The 18838-nt window shown below is 33.5% G+C and overlaps 1 protein-coding gene across 25 annotated transcripts in view; it reads left to right on the top strand.

The window, feature by feature from the left end:
- BAZ2B (bromodomain adjacent to zinc finger domain 2B) overlaps positions 1–18838 on the top strand; it is a 365031-nt gene that overhangs the window by 237862 nt on the left and 108331 nt on the right. For 21 of the 25 annotated variants that reach the window (XR_009055068.1, XM_057745064.1, XM_057745056.1 and 18 more), the window contains 2 exons: positions 347–493; positions 17487–17675. Coding sequence is in view for 24 of the 25 variants with exons in the window: in XM_057745064.1 (XP_057601047.1) it covers positions 349–493; positions 17487–17675 (334 nt within the window). In the remaining variant the exon portion in view is untranslated. The remainder of the gene's footprint in view (positions 1–346; positions 494–17486; positions 17676–18838) is intronic. The other 4 variants (XM_057745074.1, XM_057745073.1, XM_057745079.1 and 1 more) reach the window with 1 other exon arrangement.

Genomic DNA, 18838 nt, shown 5'->3' with positions numbered 1-18838 from the left:
AGAAGTTAATATTGTTAGTTTTCCTAAGGTTATGGCAACACACAGTTGTATGAAGTTACTGCATTTAAATGACTATTATTTTTTTTTTTATATAAGAATACTCTGCAAGTCTATTAGAAGAAGATTTGGTATACTTAACATTAAACTTACTTCATAAACTGGTATTTTAAATTATATTGTTTTTATTTATTCCATATTTTACCTTTCTGAAGAACATGTATTTCTAAACTTATTTCATATTGTAAAAAATTATTATTAAAAGTTTGACTTATTTTAAATATATTTAATTCTTTTGCATAATTCCACTATTTAATACTGTAAATTAACATTTGTCTCTCTCCTGCAGATATGGAGTCTGGGGAATGGTTACCATCCTCAACAGCCTCCTCTACGACACCGACTTCATCTTCTATACCTTCTGTGGCTTCATCAGTTTCAAAAGGCAGCCTTTCCACTGGAGCTGCTTCACTTAGCTCTACAATCAACCCATGTGGTGAATACCCTTTATTAACTCAATTTTAGAATGCTGTGCTTTTGCTAATTTGCATTCATAGTGTTTTATTGAACTCTGAATAAAATGTTCTCGTTACCACTGTTGACCTGTTGAACAATAGCTAGGTTAACTAGTCTCTGTTTTTTCTGTATTTTATCAGCACACTGGAGTAGCACTGCTTATTCCATGTTTTCTATGATTTTTAGAAGCTCTCTTTGAGAGTTTTAACTTAATATCTCACTTTGATCATTTTAATTAATAAATTAGTACATGCAAACTTTTAAAACACTAGGCGCGTGAGGGAGTGAAGAAATACAAAGCAATGGTCGATGGCAAGATTAGGTCCCAATGCTGTGGACCCTTTGCTCTAAATTTGCTTCCAGTGTTAGAAATGACCTTCACCAATCCCTAACTACCCTAGTTCAAAGATGTATGTTAAGGCATATCATTTACTTGATGGAAAATATTTTAAACTTTTAAATATTTTGAAAAATATTTTGGGATATTTTGACAAGTTTTTCTTAAACCTGAAGTTTGTACTGCTAAAAAGAGAACTTTATTTCAGAGGTGAAAATATCCTTAATTTTAGTTTTATGTAGCAGGTGTATTTAATAACCCCTCAAAACCCCCCTTTTTTGCCCAAACACATGTTTGGATATTTGGTGGAATACATTTTTTTTTTTAACCTAAACTTGATTAACTCATTGCTTTATCACTAGGAAGATTTTTTAATCTTAAATATATTTTATCTTACAGATTATTTCATATGTATAAGCATAGACCTAAATTATATTTTACTTTTTCAAAGTTAGATTTATAATTTTGGGTAAATGAAATACATAGATATGGAATGTTTGCTGACAAAATACCCTAGCAAATTGTCAAATATACATTTGTTGAATTATTGTTATTTTTTCCAATCAATGGAATGACAAGTATGTCATTTTGTCATTTTATCAGAACAATTTTCTAACATTTTCTTAGTGATTATAAAATAACTAAAATAAAGTACCATTACATTTTAAAAATAAATAACTAAAATGCCTGTTCTCCTGCACCCTGTACAGTCTTGGTAAAGTCGTTTAACAACTTCATCTACATTTCCCTTGTGTATAAAATGATAGCTATATATAAAATGATGAATGCCCTTGATGATAGGCTGTGTTCAAAAATAGTGATGCCACAATTGGCATTTTACCTTAAGTTTCTTTGTCTAAATGATTGCACACAGCTGTACTTTTGTAATTATTCTTTCATGCTTTTTATAATTCTTCTCCTTTCCTTTCATTGTGTTCTTCCAATCTGCTGTCTGTCTTTGTATTTACTTGTGAATTAGTATTTAAAATATATAATGTTTCTAGGGAAGTTTCCTCTTTTTGATGTTGAAGGTTTCAGTCCTTAGTACAGAGCCTTGAGTCTTTTGGACCCTTTGCTACCATCTATTTCTCACTTAGTTTTCTGAATTAGCGGCATTTGAATTGCTTAAGATCCTGAGTAGTCACATGTTGGGCACTATTTTTTGTTGGTGGTAGTTGGGAGCTGCAGAAGGGTGGAGTATGCTTAGTTGCTGAATAACATCAGAAATTTCCTTATCTAGAAAGGAATTAGTGTTTATCATTTATTTGCCCATAAAATAGGTTGTAGAGTTTTTAAGTGGAAATACTTAAATTGAATGAACCTATAGTTTATTTCTATGTTTATTCAGAAATATATCACTTATTAATTAACATATTATATACTTCTAGTACCTGCAGCATGAGTTTTTTTTACTTTCTAAGAAAATGATTTTTTGTTTTTTAACTTTCATAGTGTTGTGGTTTATGTTTAAAGTAGAGCCTTGCAATGCTTAGAGAATGCTCAGTTGTCCTGCATAATTCAGCTTATCATATTTTTCTGTCTTATTTGATTCATTGTTTTTGGCCTACTAATTGTCTGATAATTCTCTCCTTTTAAAAGTAAAATACAGAGTGTTAATGGGCCTGGCCTCTTCAATGTTTTTGATGTGTAGAGACAACAAAACAGAATTTTCATCTTTAAAATGTCAAAACCTGGGGGGAACTCGAGGGGGGGGGAGTCAAGGAAGGGAGGGAATACGGGGATATGTGTATAAAAACAGATGATTGAACCTGGTGTACCCCCCCCCAAAAAAAAAAGAAAAAAAGAAAAAAAAATAATAATAATAAAAATAAAATAAAATAAAATAAAATGTCAAAACCTCACCAGCTTTTTAACAGTCCCTTTGAGGACATTCTGTTGTTTTAAACAGTTATTTTAATTGGCCTTTCTCTGTCATCTTTATTAATGATATGTCCATAGGAACTCCTCTGAGTTACAAAGGATTTAATTGAAACCTGCTTTCAAACTTTGAATGATCAACTAATTTCTTTTGAATCAATAATACCTTATCAGGGTCTGGGATTATACATACCTACAAGTTAGCCTGTTACTTTTATGATGCGGGCAGAAGACGTGAGACTCTGGGGTCAGAGATTTGATCTCTGTGGCACAGCAAATAGCATACACGTCATGTTGGCTTGGTTCCCCATGTCTCCCAAGTCCCACAGGGGCAACACGGAGGGGCCCAGTTGAGTCTTATACATATAGTAGGATTGTGTCGCAGCTGAGGAATACTGAGCTTAGGCATCCGGCTGCTTTTATAGTAAATGAAAGCAAACCCACACCTTGTCTGTAAGGAAATGCCACTTCATCCATCAAGGTTGCTCAGTGCAGTCCTGAGAAATGGCACAGTTTTAAAGAGTGGTCAAGACCTTGCATTCTTGGCATACCCAGCAACTACATGCAGGGACCTTGGAGGACTGTCCCTCACAACACACCTTTAATTTCATTACAGTAACTTGGACAGAAAATAACACTGCAGTAAAGATTGATTAATCTAAGGCTATCTGCATATAATGGGTCTTGTTGGTCTTATCAGAAGAGTTACATTTCTTTTCCCTTTAAAGTATAGTTTTTAAAAAATAACTCGCCTACTTCTAAACAATAATTTGGGACAGCTTTCAATAAATGTATTGACACAATAAACAAAACAATTAACTGAAATATCAAAAGATAGGCTCTAAAAAGTATAAATCTGTTAGCCGAAGAAAGCCCCAGGTGTTGAACAAAAAATTTAACTAATTAGCTGTCAAAAATAAAATGTAGTGGGCTACATGGCTCACATACGAGTGCTAGTGAACATATCCGTTCCTTAGAGAAAAACGAACTTTTTTCTGGCCCCGAGTTGTTTGGGGAATATAATAATACCAGAACCTTTGTATAAAAGGCCACATGATACAAAGTATTCTATATGCCAAGTTCATAGGTATTCAGATATTATTTCACATGTTATCTCTGGGTGAAAGCTGAAAGAATAGTATTTAAGCATAATTTCAAAATTAAACTTTGCAGAGTAGATTTCTTTGAGATTTGCGCTCATTTGACCTTATACAAATAAAGCATAGAACTTTCAGAAATTTCAGTGATAGTTAAACTGTGCCATAGACTAGTGGTTTTCAATCCATTTTTGAAGTAGAACTCTTCAAACAGAAGCTTGTAAAATGCTGAATATATAAAACAGAGAAACTGTTTAAAACTTCTCTCCTTAAAGCTGTAGTATGCCTACTTTTCTTTTAAAATTAGAGGCTGAATTACACATGTATCTTAATTACAGGCCTGCCTCTGTAGAAGTGTCCCAAGTCATGGCATATTGAGGAAATTGCAAGTTGATCAGTAAGGCCTCAACTTAGCGTATGTGTCAGTTACAACAATGATTAACTATGAATAGAAGCACGTGGCAAATAAACGTAGCAGTCCATAGATACGCAGTTCTGAGGTGGATAATGCCATCACAGACCTGGGCTTCTAATTTTATATCTTGTCTTCTGAGGTATAAGACTTTCATGCTCATGTGTCTGTCTGTTAGGAGTGCATGATTTATTGATTAAAAGTAAGGACTTTGCAATTGAAAGACCCTGAAACTGAATCTTGGCTTGTCCACTTATTAGCTATATGAATTTGGGTAAATTATGCACCCCTTTCTGAGCTTCGGTTACCGCATCTATAAAATAAATGATACCCATTTTATAAGGATAAATGAGATAATGCCTGACATAGAGTAGGGGCCTAGTAAATTGTAACCTTTATTTTTATTCATTATTGATCAAGGGTAAGAATTTTAATGCTTTGAAAATGATAGCTTTAGCAGCATGTAGAGGATCAGTTTGCAGTAAGCATGGAACTAAAAGCAAAGAAGACCATTAGAAGGTATTTAAATTCATCTGGGTGAGAAATTATAAGGGCCAAAATTAAGGAGTTATTGGAGATGGAGAAAGAAAAAGGTTCCAGAGATATTTTGGGAGTAGATTCTTATGGGATATAATGACTGGATTTGGGCACAATGGTTAGAGAGCAAGAGTGAGAGAGAGAATCCCTGACATGACTTGGATAACTGGGAGAAGGGCGATATAATGAGAAATGTGGAGGAAGAGTACATTTTAAAGTGTAAAAGGGTGGTTTATCTTTTTGTGTGTTGCATTTGAATGGACTATACGTCCATGTAAATACTCTTGGTAAGTATAGAGTTGTTTCCAGCGTTTGACAATTACAGTGTTACGACCGTCATTATGTATCAATCCTAATGCATATGCATAGGATGTCTTTTTGAAGATGTCTTCAATTTTACCAGTAGTACCAACTTATTTTCTCATCAGTTGTGTATTATAATTCCTGTGGTTATCATTCATGTTGACACTTGTCTTTGCCAGACTTTTTGAATTTTGTCATTGATGAATATGAATTAGTGTTCATTTAAGGTGCCTTTTAAAACATTTTTAGCCTTTTGGTTCTTCTCTTTTGAAGTGATTGTTTAGGGCTTTGGTGCGTATTTCTATTGGGTTGTGTATCTTTTTCTTATAGATTTGTGAGTTCTTTTTATATTTTGGATGCTGGTCCTTTTTTTAGTTATCTTTGTGGGAGATAGCTTTTCCCACATGGTGTCTTTTTTATTCTATACTGTCTTGATGAACAGAAGTTCCAATTTTAATGTAATAAGATTTATCAATATTTTTATTTATGGTTATGCTTTTTGTCTAAGAAATTCTCCTCTACCTCCAAGGTTATGCATGTATATGTTTAAGAGTTTACTTATCTCTCATTTAATATTACTTTGAAAAGTATATGGTTATCAGATATCAGGCCAGTTGTGATAGATTGAATGATTGCCTTTTTGGTTTTGGAACTGTCACCAGTTGGGATTGTTGTTTGATGTATCAGTGAGTTCAGCTAGTGGTAACATAAACCACTAGTGCTGTTTTAGGCAGAAAGATTTAATACAAGGAATTAGGTACTTATAAAATTGTTGAGGAGCCAGCCGCTATGAGTGATTTCAGAGCATTACCGTTGAATTGACCTGCTTAAGGAAACTACCTCTAGTTCAGTCAGGACAGTGTCATTCTAACTGATGTCTGCATGGATCGTACCACCTAAGCTGCAATCCAGTGATCAGGGACCACTGACATCACAGGTACCAGGGCTGTTCCGTGCTGCCTGAAAGATCTGCACCCGCAGAAAGGATACCTCATGTACTCCCAATCTGGCAGCTTAACCCAGTGCCAAATACATCTGATTGGCAGAATCTAAGTTATATGCAGAATCCTGCTACAAGAGAGACTGGGAAATATACTTTTTTGGCTGATCGGCTTCTGCATCACAGGAAGGTACACTAAAAGGAGGTTGGGACACATGTTAAATTATAAGCCAATTATCTATCCATTTGAGCTCACTTGGTGATAGCCTCCCTGCCATATCTCCTGACCTTTGTATTAGGATAAACTTCTGATACCTATACATGAGCTTTATTCCAATGTCAATGGTTCTTTTCTTCTGAGAAAAATAGTATTTCATTAGTGCATCTAGTAGCTCATGTATGCTTACTTCAAATCTATATGGATATACTATTCTATGTAATGATGGAAGTTAAACCAAATAGAATAAATGCTTAACTCAAAATGATATTGCTCTTAACTGTCACGATAGCAAATACCTATCAATTCCTTTCAGTGATGCAAAAAACTTTTCAAGGACTCCATTCCTCCTATATAGTATCATTAATTTTTCTGTATTTATTGGATCATGTCCATTAGTATAAAAGCATGCTCTTAGTATCTCCCATCTTAAAAAATAATACATAGCAAAAACCCTTCCCTCTTTCACCCCAAACACTCTTCTGGCTATTACCCTGTTTTCTGCCTCACTTTATAAGCAAATTTTTCAAAATATATAGCTGTATGTGCTTTCTCCTTTTCCTTGTCTTTTATGTATATCTCAGTCCACAACACCGATGTCACTCAACCTCTCAGAAGAATTGACCCAATTGACCAGTCCTTCCTTCTTAAAAACTTTTTTAGGCAAGCGTTTGTATCAAATTGATAATATTTCTTCTCTAAAAGTTTGGTAGAGTCCACTCTGAAGTCATCTGGGCTTGGAAGATTGTTGTTGTTTTTTGTTTATTTTAATGTTGTAGTTGGAAGATATTAAATCAGGAGTTCAGCTTTTTTTGGGGCCTTGCTGAGCGGCTTGTGGCATTTTAAACAGAAGTACAAAACTATTCAGGTTATCTTTTTCTTTGTGAGTGAGCTTTGTTAGTTGATGTCTTTCAAGGAATTTGTCTATTTCATCTAAGTCATTGAATTTACAGATACAAAGTTGTTCCAAATAGTATCCTTTTATTAATCTTTTTGACAAATTAGATTTTGGCTTCATTGATTTTTTTTTTTTTTTCAGTATTCTGTTTTATGTTTCACTGATTTCTGCCCTTTATTATTTCCTTCTGTTTTTCCGTGGGCGTGATTTCCTCTAATCCTAATTTCTTAAAGTGAAAACTTAGATCATTTATGTTAGACCTTTCTCTTTTGCTTATATATGCATTTAATGCTACAAATTTCCCTTTTAAATACAGCTATAGGTGCATTCCACAAATTTTAATGTTTTCATTTCATTATCATTGTAGTAAAATATTTTCTGTTTTCCTTTGTGACTTCTTTGACTGATGGGTTGTTTAAAAGTCAGTAATTTAAGATTAAAAAATTTTAATTGATGTCCATTTTAGTTTTATTGTGGTCAGAAAGCATACTAATGATAATCTGTGCACTGTTTTTTGGCTTCCCACTGCTGCTTTTGCAGACTGGCCCCCTGTGGGTCTCCTCTGTGCCTGTGAAAATTGTTGGGTCAGCCAAGTACTTGGCAGAGATGCACCTCTTTCTCTTTGTGGTTTCCTTGCTTCTAAGATTAGCCCCTGATTTCCAGCTGCCCTGCCAGCTTTGGACTCTGTTCTCTGACACTTCAGGCTTTCTGCTGTCTAAGCTAATCATGGTGAAGGTATGCACTCAAGAAATATATCAAACTGAGCAGATCTGCTGAGTGTAGCTCTGTGTTTCTCTATGTTCTCTCCTAGCTATTTTGTGGTGTCCCATGCATAGTGTACTTGTAGCAAGGCATTTGGAAAGTTTAAGCTCCAAATTTGAGTCTCATTCTTTCTGTGGTTTGATCACTGCCAAGATTTCCCCTTAAATTTCCTGATTTCCCGATGTTCTTAGCCCTGGAGTCTGACCTCTGACATCTTTAGTCTATGAGCCTACTGTTTCATCTTCCACTGTTTGCTGTAGTTATAGGTGTGAGGTTTAGACAGGAGTGTCAGACCAGAAAGCCACAAAGTCACACTTCTAACCCCCTCTTGCTACCATTTTTTCCAGATTAGACTTTCCCCTGGCTTTTCTCTGCTTTTGGATGCTTTCCAGTATCTTTAGTCTTATTACTGTTGGGTTTTCAAGTTTTTATAATTATTTTCTGTGGATGATTGTGTGACCACTTCACTACTACCCCACCATTAACTGAAGTTGTCCCCCCCGCAAACGAATCACTTTCTTTTTTAAAAAAATTTTCATCCAAGACTCCAGGGGTGACATATAACACAATGTAGCCAATCCAAACATCGTATTTCCCACACAATGATGGTTAAGTGACTGGGTGAGGAAGGCACATGAGACTAATCAAAGGCAAAGAGATTCCATTCCGGGATTTTTATTGGGACTGGTGAGGGGGGATACCCTTTTGTCCCACAAACCTAAAAGGAAGGGCCTATCAGAGGAAGTAGAACCAAGAGAAAAAAGACAGATTAAGTCCTAGTAAACTTTCAGCCAGTCTTCTTTATCTAAAGTGTGCCTTTTACAAATGCTTTTATGTTATGTGAATCAATAGATTTACCTTTTCACTTAGCCATTTTGAGTTGGATGTTTTGTACTTTTCAACCTAACTGATACACCCTCCATGATCTAATCCCAACTCACGGCCTCAAACATGATCTCTCTTTGTCTTAGAGGAACTGCATAAGGCTGATTTTCATGCTTTGTCTCAGGTTAAATGTCCTGAGACATTAATTAGAGAAGTCTCCTCTGTTCATAGTGTCTAGGTAATTGCTCTACTATTACCTGTTTTTTGCACCTAGTAATTTCCGCCATAGTACTCTTCACAATTTATAGATTTGGTGTTGTTTTACTTATTTGTCCCTTCTTCTACATTTAAAAGGCAGGGACCATACAGTTTTCTTTTATTGGTATGTAACCAGTCAGTGCCTGGCACAAAGTATATACTCAAGAAGTAATTGTTGAAGAAAGGGAGGGAAGGAGAGATGAGTTGCGGGAATAGGACTTGCAAATTAGATGATAAATTTACTCTACTTAATAAGTTTTCTAGGCTGTCTTATGCTTTGCTCTGGTAATGCCAAATAACTGTGCAGATTTTAGTTGAAGATGGGCATTATAAGCCACAGGGTAAAGAATCTTTAAAGATCAGTTGTCTTTACTGAAGAAGCATTGAATAAATAAAACCCTAAAAGTTCAAAGTTACTAATTAGAACTTTTTATTTAAAAGATGGAACTTATGTTTACAGTAAGTAGAGAATCGTCAAGAGAATGAGATAGGCTTATTCTTGAGGGTTTGGGGATAAAGCCAAAGTTTCAGTCTCTTTGAGTATTATAGTATAGTGTGAACTATTATAACAGTTTTCTTTTTTAGTTGTCTATATTCTAGATATCTGTACGTCATAAATAAAGGCCCTGAAATGTTCAACTATCTAGCTTTTTTTTCCCCTTTCAGTAGATTTATTTAATGAAGGGTTTGATCACAAGGCACCAGGTATTTTTGAAATATATTTTACCTAACTTTTATGAGTAGAACTTCAGAGTTTTAGTTAGAATTTTAGCAGTAAATTACTAAAGAAAGGTAATGCCTTCAAATCAATTAAGTAATCTTAAAAATCAACCTAGGGTTATGGATAAAATTATTTCATCCTCCCAGAAAACATATGTTGGAGTCCTAATCCCTGGTTCCTCAGAATGTGATTTGGAAATTGGGTCCTTCAAGACGTCAAGTTAAAATGAGGTTATTAGGATGGGCTCTAAACCAAAATGACTGGTATTCTTATTAAAAGGGGGAATGTAGACACAGAGATATGTATAGAAAGAAGCCCATGTGAAGACATAGGAACAATGCTTGAGGTTACCAGAAGTTAGGAGAGAAGAGTGGAACAGATGCTTCCTTAGCACCTTCAGAGGGAGCATGGCCTTGCGCACACCTTGCTTTCAGACTTTTGTAGCCTCCAGAACTGAGCCAGTTAATTTCTGTTGTTCTAAGGCACCCAGTTTGTGGTACTTTGTTATGGCAGCCCCAGCGAATTAATATATGCCCTTTATTTGAATGCACTGCCATTTTTGATGATTACCTTTAGTTTGCAGGTTGTATACCGGAGGCTGATTTTGCAGTGTTGTAAAATATGCTTATAGTTTAAAGAACTAGAGACAAGAGTTTAAAGATATGTTGCGACAAATTTATGGTAGCAATGAAAAATGTGTGTTTTTCAAAGTTGATTTTGGTAATTTTTGTTCATTATGGGAAAACTGAGACATTTATTGAAACATAAGTAAAATAAGATTTTAGAATTAGATTATTTTCATAGATTTTTGTATTTCATTATAAAAATAAAGTACATCTATATTTGGATATAGAAACAGATATAGAATATAGTGTAATTTTAGTATTTTAATCTGTGAACTCTAAATTCTTTCATTAGATCTAACAAAAATGCTTTTTTACAAAAGAGCAGCTGCTCTTATCTTTTAAGTATAGTCATTTGCCTGAGGATTGATACATTATTGGCTGAACTGAATCAAAAGCTTGTTCACCATGTTCAGTGTTATATAGAATAGTAGCTTTTGTTCCCAAGGCTACCTAGGCTTTTAATGATTTTTTTCTAATAGAAAGACTGTTTGAAAGGAAATTAGTAACTTTATATTGAATCCTGGCAGATACCAACTTAACCAAGTGATCAAAGTTAATATCACCAGTACCACATAGCAACATCACAGACCCCAGATATGTTGTGCTGAGGAGGACACGTTGGGTACTCTTCCCAGTCATGTTTAACCTCTTCTAATCGTGAGAAAGCATCAGACAGACCCACGCTGAGATACATTCTACAAACTACCTGACTAGTACTCTTTAATGTATCAAGGTCGTGAAAGACAAGACTAAGGAACTGTCACAAGTTGGAGAAAATTAAGGAGACGCAGTAACTAAATGCAGTGTGAGATCCTGGATAGCATCTTAGCACAGAAGAATGACACTGGTGGAAAAACTAATGAGATCTGAATAAATTCTTTATTTTAGTTGATTAATCAGGGTTAATTTCTTGACTTTGAAAATTATTTTTTATCATATAAGATGTTAACATAAGGGGGGTAGGAACTCTTTACATTTTTGCAACTCTTGTGAGTGTAGAACAATCTCAAAATAAATACATAAAATAAAAAATACTTTATTTCCATATCATGCATTTTTAATGTTAAAATATACAGGTTAACTACTGAAAAAGTTATAAGAATAAAGGAATGAAATGAAGATTATTGGGAGGAAGTGTTTTGTCACTATTAACTATAGAATTCTTTCTGTTTGGTCTTTAATCAAAGTTCAAGTGTGTGGAATTTGCACATTGTGAGTTTCAGAATATTTAAACATTTAATATGTTTAAGAATTTTAATATATGGGCCAATAATTTGAGCATTTCTTTACAGTAATTTCACTTTGTTTATTATACTCAGTTATTACTAGTGTTAAAATACTATTGGAACCTGTATTTGAATGTGCTACCATTGTTGATGGTTAACTGTACTTTGCAGGTTGTATACTAGAGGCTGATTTTGCAATGCTGTACAATGTGCTAACAGTTTAAAGAACTAGAGATAAGAGTTAGAAGACGTGTTGCAACAAGTTTGTGTAGCAATGAAGAAGTAAAGACATTTTTAGCACACAGAAAGCAGCATATGTGTAATTCTATCATAGTAAGCAGTCTCCTTGTTTTTTTTAAAAAAATTATATGCTTTAGCATACTTATTTCTTATAATCATTTTGTTTTCATTTTCTATTTGGACTTTTCCTGATTGACAGGAGATTTATCCACTCGTAGTATAGGTTCAAGGCATTAGTACAGTATTTATATTAGTTTGTTGTTCTGGGGCAGAGCCCTTATTGTGTTGTTGCATAAAGTTCATTAATATTAGTAAAGACACTTGCAGTTACCATGCATTGTTACTGAGACACTGGCGTTTTGTGTAACTGCTATTAATCACTTATATATATAGTTTGGCTAGTACAATCTGAAAAGCGCTGCTAAAAAATAGTCAGCTTATTATGGTGTAAGTTGAGAATTTAGGCATTACAGACCTATGTTCATTTTCATCACGCAGTACGTGCACATTGTCACCTGTCAGCTAAAATGGAAACTAAAGTTGCATTGGTACTATTGAAAGTATGCTTGAATGTTAATAACTGTAAAAAGGAATAATCATGGTCTTCTAAAACTTTTCATTTTATGATGTAATTTATCAGTTTGCAGATGTGTTTGCTGAGCAAAATTTAAGAGTTTTAATCATAGCAGGTTTTTATTTGGGAGGATCTTCTGATATTAGATATAGTAATGTAAAAAAAAGTAACTGATCCAAAAGTAGAGCATTCTAATATCCAAAATAATTTAATTTTGTAGTCATAAATTTAACAGAGCCAGTTTGACTTGTGTGTCTTGTTTCCTGTAAGAAGATACTCTGCTTTTTTGTTACTACAGAATATGCTTTGTTTTAAATGTAGTTGTAGATTTCCCTGAGTCATCTCCAGTCTATGATCAAAATCCCCTTGTGAATAGTAGCTTAGTTACAAGACAATTGGAGAAGGCTAAGGACAATGAAACCAAGGGTATAATCTAAATAGCACCCTCTGCTGTATAACAAGATTAAAGCCACAACATAGATGTTAAATCAGCTTCTAATTACCCAAAAAGCTTTTAGTAACATTGTGAATGGTTTTTTTTATAACTGGAACAGGGAAAAAAGTGAGATATATTTTTATCACTTAAGAATGACTCCTGGTTATTCTACCTTTATAAAAGAAGAGAGAAACAAAGAATTGAAAACTACCATTTAGAGTTATCCACAGCAGGTATTATGAAGTGTTGTCCCTGCAACTGATAACAGTTTGCTTTATGCATTGTTTTGTAGAGAGTAAAGATGAGTAAGAAATGACTCTTTCTTTTATAACTTTATACGCTAGTAATGGTATGACGAAAGATCGTGAATAATCATGAATGTTCAAAGGAGGTCCAAAACATATCTGTCTGGGAGATTCAGGAATACTTCTTGGGCAATATTTTTTTGAGATGCTTATGAAAGGATAGTTAAGATTATAAAAGGCAAAAGAAGTCCAAGTGCATGTTATATAAGCATCGAGGGTCTGAAGAAGAAATAATGTGACCAGAAATGCAACAGTGGGAAACATTTATTAAGTTCCTGGTGTGTTTCAGACTATGCCAGATATTGGGGATTACTGAGATGAATGAGATTCAGTTTTTGCTCTCAAGGAGCTAAAATCCTAGTTTAGAATTCATGTGCATAGAAGTTATAGTTAAAACAGTGGAAGCACATAAAATGAGGAAGAAAGCATAAAGAGAAAACAAGAGATAGTTGAACAAAATCTTTAGGAATCATACATTTGGAAAAGAAAAGAAAATCCAATAAAGCGGGCAGTAGTATTATCGAAAAATATACTTAAGAAGAACATCAAAACATCCATGACCTGGAGCTTAAGGGTAAACATGGGTTTTAATAAGGAAAAGACCATCAGCAATGCCAGATTTATAGGGACAGGTTAAGATTGAGAAGAGCAAAGATTGATGGAATCTAGTGGTTAGGAAAACTTAACTTCCTTTACAGACGGAATGGAAGGGAGGCTTGGACTTGGCACAAATATTAAAGATTCTGAGAAGTGAGGAGGAAATAGACATACAAGTGTAAGAATTTTCTTTCAAGGTTAACCAGGAGAGATGGTGCGATGGGATTGAGAGGGAAGGAGATAGATACGGTCAAGGGAGTGGTAGAAGACTGAGAGAGACCAAAGGTCATACTGAGAAATAAGGAAGTGGAAATGTGGAAACTGTGGTGAGAGTGAAATTTAAGAGTTTAACATCTTGAGAGTAGAATTTTGTGTGATCAAATCCAACATGTGGCCTAAATGGAATTAAGGAGAAGTAAAAGGCCAAGTGGTAATTTAAAAAAAAAAAATTAGGACTTGGGGTTGGTGAAGTGTAAGGCAAAAAAGAAACTAGTAAGAAAGCATCCTTGCAAGTTTAAATGAAAATTCAAGAGAACTTCCTATTCTGATGAAGACCTTTGGAATCAGTCCCATGGATGTGCCTCTTCTGCTCTTAATGAGTAATAAATTGATTCATTCAACAACTATTTATTGTATATCTACTATGTACAAGACACTGTTTTAGGCATTTAGGATCTGTTACTGAATCTTGTATGTGACAGTACCAGTTTATAATATTAAAATATTAACTAACTTGTTTTATACATTGTATGAAAAACAGTCTTATACCATTTCAGTTATGTTCAAGCCATTGAGTTCCTTAAGGCTAGGGATTATGTCTTATTCATCCTTGTATGCTAATTACTAAACAGAGCACCTGGTTCTTAATAGATATGTTCTGAAAGGGTCTGAATTACTGAAACTGTTGAATAAAGAACAAAATAATTCTGGAAAGTTTTTACATGGAATTAGCAGCTGTTTTTTTTTAAAAAAAGTGGTGGAAAAAACAATACTAAAATTATATGTAGTATTTCAGAGTCTTTTAATGAGAAAAATACACTTTTTCTTTGTATCACTAACTTCTTATATTCTTGCTAAAAAGGCAAAATTTAGTAAAGATTATTAAATGTAGTGTGAAATTATTTCACTTCTGTGGTATAGCTTTATCCATGTATAGCAAAGAAAGTCTCTAATGTGTATTTTTAATACTGCATGGTATCACTATAATTATTGTAATGTGGGCCTGATCTTTTTTATTAAGTACAAAATTGAACCTTTTCTTACCAACAAAGAATAGGCCCTATGGATTCCATTGTCACTTGAGTACTTTCTATGCTTTGATTATCATCACCAAGAGTTTTATTAGAAAGAATAAGACAATAGAGTAAGGTAGCTTCTTTGTAATTTTGCCAAACATAGATATAACTCTGTGTACAAGACTCTACTTTTTTTTTGCCATTTGAGTATATGGTGAATAAAGCTCATATTTTGTTGAAATTTTATATTCAGCTCTTTCTAGATAGCGTTCTTTTCAGAGTTAAAAAAAGAACTTTTTTATTATCAGATTGTATAAGATTGATTCTTAATTTATTGCTGCAGGAGTGACAGCTTCATTTAGGTATTACTCAAGTTTTCTGTCCATGAGACTCCAAGGTTTAAGCTCATTTATTTTTTCACAATAACTGTAAGTCTAAGAATCTGCTTACTAGCAATTAATAGCTATTGTAGAAGTATATCAGTTTCTGATCTTTTATATTTTCAGTCTGTTCTGAATTTTTATAATACTTTGTGTAGTTTCGAGTTTACCTCACTAAACTTTTTGTATTAAATCACTGCTACACAGATATAGTTGACAAATATAATTTAAGAATTATTATTTTGTAAAATATAAATGAAAAATGAATCTAAAATCCACAAACTGGATGTTCAGTTCATCTTGCTTATCAAGAAAACTGATGTAGAAGGAAATGTAACTGATCATAGTATGTTTGTAAATAAAACATTTGATTAAGGACATGTGATTCAGGAATTTGAACTGACTAAAGAGAAGCGGGGATTTTATAGGCAATCATGTGAAAAACTGATTTTTAACGTTACAGGCTCCTTTTTTTTAAAGAAACTAGCTGGGTTTTTTAGAATTGCCCCCCCCCCTCAATTTTTTTTTTTACACAGTCTTTCTGGTGCCATAGCGCTAGCCTTAAAAATAATGATTCTTGAATAACCTCCTTTTTTCTAGTAGTATGCCCTAGTTTGTTTGACTTAACTTCAGTGCTAATTGCAGTCTAGAACTCTGATTACACAAAAGTACCAAATTCACAGATTTTTAATTTCGGGTTTGATGAACAAAAACTAAGATTGGCTGACTTAGAAAATATACCCTTCCCTTGTTCTCCTCCCTCAGAGTTTCTTTGTGGGCCTCTCTTGTAAAGACACTTTGAAGATCTTCCCTATGAGACCTACTTATTGCTTTGTTATAGTGGGACCTCAACCCTCAATCAGAACTTTTTACCTTGTAGACTGATGTAAGATATACTTGATACAATACAAAATTTAAATCTTACTGCTTCATGAAAAATATAGTGTTATTTCAGTAAAGAATGTAGGGCTTATATTAGTCAATGAGAGTACACTCTGACCTCTTTGATGACTTCGTCGTAGTTTTCAGGGAATAAAAAAGCAAAGAGGAGAGATTGTGTTGAAAACTAAATGATAACAAAAAGTATACTTATTTTTAAGTTGTATTTTTAAATTTACTTCAAACATATTGTATTGAAACTATATTGCAATGCATAGTCAGGTCTGATATAAATGGAATAATAAGGAAGCTTTATATTTATTTTAACACAGAGCATAATAGCTTTCATGCAATGAATTCTTAATCTAGCCTGGAGTGTGGGTTTTGATATTCTGTTTTCACTGTATCAAGCCAGGGAAACTTAATTATTTCCCGGAAGTAAAAGGAAGATTTCCAAGTATTAACAAATTTTCTTCCAAATCCCTACAAAATATGAAAGATAAGTTGTGTTTTTGATTGCACCTTGGGGTTATGACACTTAGTACTAGATTCTCTTTCGAGTAAACATAGAGATTGGAAAATTACACATTTGAATTGAATATGAACTTTCTATCACAGTGTTTAAAAATGATTTTTATATCGATAACCACCCTTGGATGCATTTAGAAATAAATTAGTAAGTTTATTAATTAAATCATTATGTTGTCGGATATATTGCTTCATCAGGCTAGAATATACTCCCTTTTTGGTATCAATTCTCCTCACCTAAAAGAGGCTGGATAGAGGACATAGCTTCAATTCTGGCACATAGAGACTAGGAACTCTTTGCCTAGAATGTATGACAATTTGAGTAATGACTTGGTAACAGATTCTGGATTTATTTTATTGATTTTCAATTTTGGATTAATAGGATGTTTTTATCTTCCTTCTTATGAGTAAAAAATTTTGATAAAATATTAATGTACATGTATTAGTGGAAAGTTTGCCTCACTTCTGTAGGTCAAATTTTATAATTAGTGAAAATTATTTACTTACAGCCTCATTCTCAAATCTCAAAATTCAAAGTAAATAAGGTTATACCATTCATTTTAATTATTTTTAGAATACTTTCATGTTTCTAGAAACGTCTTATTCTGTAGGATTTTAAGAACAGAAATGCAAAAGAAAAAATGTATAATAAAAATTTAATAGATAAACAATTATAAATTTTAACACACTATGAACGCTGAAATCAGATAAATCTCATCTGTTTTTATAGTACAACTTTAAGTGTGTTTTTTTCCCTCCCAGGACATTTTTTCAGAGCAGCTGGGGATCAACCGTTTAACCTGTCCACAGTGTCGAGTGCCTTCCCAATGGTCAGCCACCCAGTCTTTGGTCTACATTCAGCCAGCTCAGGGCATTCAGAATTTGGTGGTTTGGGGACACTTGGTACACCCACAGCCTTAGCCGCACATCCCCAACTAGCGTCTTTTCCAGGTAAACATCTGTTACAAACAGTGTTCAAGGAAAGGAGGAAAGCTTCAAAATGTTCAAGCAGTAGTTTTGTTTATTAAATTGAACAAAAAGAACAGTCTTATGCCTGGTATATTAAAGCTCATGTGCAAGAATTAGCTCAATCCTTTTCATCATGTGCAAAATAATAAAACACACTGTGTGTGCTACGTGGCAATGCAATTAATTAGGTATTCAAGTGTTAAGTTAGAAAAACGACATCTGCCACAAAAGTGAATAATTAGGCCAAGTTTTTCTCATGCTTTTTATTGAAGTAGAAAAGTGTATGTATTAGAAGTGTAGAGTTTGATTAATTTTTCTCAGCTTTAATTTTTTTAAAAATTATTTAACTTACAGTGGAAAACTAAAGTCCAGTTCCTATAATGATTATATTTTTAAGTTCTCATTTCTCTGCATTTATAAGTAAGATGAGCTTGGCTCTTAAATTTGTATTTTTTTCATATTTCATTAAAATAACCATAGATTTGCACCACTTACATGACAGGAAGAACAGAATTAGCCCAAATTCTACAGATTATGAGGATTCAGGAGTTCAGTAGGATACTAAGTAAAGCTTAACTTAGACAAACATGCTATAATTTCTTTTGTTATATTATTTTGAAAGTCTAAACTTTAACGTGTTTCCAGTGATTAATTTTACCTTAATAAATTTTAGTTAAGGATGCATGCTTTAGTGTTATGGAAATAGTTTTAAAATTAGAGCATAAGACAGACAAATAGATCTGAATCTAAATCTGGCTTTGTTTTACCTTTTAGCTATGTGACCTTGATTGAACAAGTAATCTGACCTCTCAGCCTCAGTTTCTCATGTGAAAAATGAGAATAATAATAATAATAATAATAATAATAATAATAATATCTGCCTCTTAGAGTTCTTGTGAAGATTAAAGGAGATAAGCCATGTTCAATGCTGAATGCAGTGTTTAACACATATAATTAGTATGTAAGTGGTAGCCATCACTATCTTTCCTCTTGTCAAGTATTTCTTTAAAAGGAAACAAGTATCTTGTTTGAATTATATATGTAGAATGGAAAGATGGTTAAATGTATATCAAGTACTATATCGTGAGTCATATTTCTTTAATTCAGAAAGGAGATAGTGAGGAGGAGTAATATGTCTAGAAAGT

Source organism: Hippopotamus amphibius, chromosome 8 (genome assembly GCF_030028045.1).
Source record: "Hippopotamus amphibius kiboko isolate mHipAmp2 chromosome 8, mHipAmp2.hap2, whole genome shotgun sequence".
Taxonomy (NCBI): domain Eukaryota; kingdom Metazoa; phylum Chordata; class Mammalia; order Artiodactyla; family Hippopotamidae; genus Hippopotamus; species Hippopotamus amphibius.
This window is presented reverse-complemented; position numbering and strand designations above follow the sequence as displayed.